The 2500-nt window shown below is 43.2% G+C and overlaps 1 protein-coding gene across 2 annotated transcripts in view; it reads right to left on the bottom strand.

Annotated features, from left to right (window-relative positions):
* The window catches only part of adcy1b (adenylate cyclase 1b), a 27032-nt gene extending 25930 nt beyond the window's left edge, over positions 1-1102 (bottom strand). Inside the window, exon 1 of one of the 2 annotated variants that reach the window (XM_043229761.1) lies at positions 1-1102. This exon is cut by the window's left edge and continues 546 nt beyond it. In XM_043229761.1, coding sequence (XP_043085696.1) covers positions 1-12 — 12 coding nt within the window. In that variant the 5' untranslated portion in view covers positions 13-1102. The other variant, XM_043229760.1, reaches the window with a different exon arrangement.
* Between the last annotated feature and the right edge of the window lie 1398 nt (positions 1103-2500).

Genomic DNA, 2500 nt, shown 5'->3' with positions numbered 1-2500 from the left:
CGTGTCGTCCATGGCGGGAGGGCCATTCACGCGCCGGGCCGAGGCGCGGAGCGTCGCCGGGGTCCGGAGGGCATGTCCGGCGGGAGAGGACGGAAGAGACGCGCTGCACGAGCGACTGGCCTCCAGCTCGCGCGGCTCAGACTGGATCACGCCTGCGCGCTGCGCGCCGCGATAATTCCGCTGATCTCCGAGGAGCGCGCGTCTGACGCGCTGAGAGATCTGACACGTGAAGAGAGCCTTCGGAAACGAGCGCGTTAGGATCAGTCACTCAGAATTTATGACCCGCATCCTTGACCCGTCCAGACAGTCAGCCTACACGCCAAGTCTTACCTTAAATCAATCGAGTCGGTTGATATTTATACACCACCTGAAGCTGAATAAATCATCTCTCCACTGATCGATGCTTTCTTCTGATCAGACAATATCTAACTATTAGAAAATCTGGACTCTGAGGGAGCAAAAATCCCCTTCTTAGCAACACACATCACTAATAAAAATCAATTGATTGGACTATCTTCGTGAAACGTGATCTTTAATTAATATTCTAATGTTTCGGGCATAAAATAAATGTTGTCTATTCTTCTGATGAATGCTCCAGGATCACAAACATGTGAAAATAAATCTATCATTTAGTGTGGCTTTATGACTTCAGATGAGATCAATGGTGATCTGATGATTTTTCATATCAGCACAGGAGTGATTCTAATGGTGTGTGTGGTTCATAGACGAGGAGGTTCATGTAACATAGAGCTGCACAGAAAATAAGAAAAGTGTTAGCAGTGACATCTTTCTCAGCCTGTAATAGTCTTTTCTGTGCTCGTGAAGCTCAGTCTCTGTGTTCAGGTGTACGTCACCTGTTCTTACACCTGAAGAATCAGCTCTACAGGTTCAAGTGAGGCACTTAAGAGATGCTATAAATAGAGGAAGACTGCAGCGGTGAGAAACACGTGACATGAGTCTGTTTTATTCCCTTCGCTGCATATCAATGACTTCTGTCTCTAAACAGAGGCTGCAGAATCAGCTGTGCAGTAAAAACCAGCGGTACTGCTCTTTCTTTCTTTCTTTCTTTCTTTCTTTTTATTAACCAAATAGACAAACAGAAAATATTGAATACTTTTTATTGAATTATTTCAGTCAGTGGTAAGAAGTAATGAACACTGTACATCGTTCAGATAATGTAAGATCTCAGTGTTTGTGGTATTTATTAAATGAATCATTATTAAATGTGCTGCATGTTCACCTCGTTCTTGAATAAAATGATCTGTGAGCTCAACTGAATTCTGAAAACAAATTCATGGTTTAAATTAACTTAAATCTAATAAAAATTGCATTTGAAGTATTCATTTTTCCAACAATAAGAAATAAAAATATTAATTAAAAAAAAATATTTCTATTAAGTTAGTATTTTATGCTGTTTAATTGCAGGTAATGTAAAACATAAAAACACAATGTCTTGATATAAAGAAGGTGTGATATCATGAGACGGTGAGGTGTGTGTGTGTGTGTGTGTGTGTGTGTGTGTGTGTGTGTGTGTGTGTGTGTGTGTGTGTGTGTGTGTGTGTCTGTGTGTGTGTGTGTGTGTGTGTGTGTGTGTGTGTGTGAGTGTGTCTGTGTCTGTGTGTGTGTCTGTGTGTGTGTGTGTGTGTGTGTGTGTGTGTGTGTGTGTCTGTGTCTGTGTGTGTGTGTGTGTGTGTGTGTGTGTGTGTGTGTGTGTGTGTGTGTGTGTGTGTGTGTATGTGAGTGTGTGTGTGTGTGTGTGTGTGTGTGTGTGTGAGTGTGTGTGTCTGTTTGTGTGTGTGCGTGCGTCTGTGTGTGTCTGTGTGTGTGTGTGTGTGTGAGTTCAGGTGAGTTCACACGGATGTGTTTCTGCTGCTTTATTTGACGTAATGTTTGCTGCAAACACTGACACACTGAAGAGCTTAAACAGGATAAAAATAACCCAAGCTTTACTCTAAATCATTTGTGCTGTTTCCTCTGAACAGCTGAGGATTAGTGATTCCCTCGAGAGCCTCACACACACACAGACACACACACACAGAGAGACACACACAGACAGACACACACAGAGACACACACACACACACACACACACACACACACACACACACACACAGACATACACAGACACACACACACACACACACACACACACACACACACACACACACACACACACACACACACACACACACACACACACACACACACACACACACACACACACACACACACACACACACACACACACACACACACACACACACACACACACACACAGACACACACAAGGTATCTGAAATCAAGGTATATTCAGAGTCAGAGAGAGAAACATCCACAGAACACACAAACGTCAAAATCCAACCAAAAACTGAAACACGAGAATGAAAACAATCTAAAGGTGAAACAATACCTGGCATCTTCTGCTTGTACGGACGCCAAACAGGAAGTCACCGGACAGGAAGCAGAGACAGAGAGGTCATAAAGGTCAAATAAAGTGAAA

This window comes from Puntigrus tetrazona, unplaced genomic scaffold, assembly GCF_018831695.1.
Source record: "Puntigrus tetrazona isolate hp1 unplaced genomic scaffold, ASM1883169v1 S000000079, whole genome shotgun sequence".
In the NCBI taxonomy this organism is placed as follows: domain Eukaryota; kingdom Metazoa; phylum Chordata; class Actinopteri; order Cypriniformes; family Cyprinidae; genus Puntigrus; species Puntigrus tetrazona.
The sequence above is the reverse complement of the archived record's forward strand: the minus strand, read 5'-3'. Positions and strand labels throughout refer to the sequence as shown.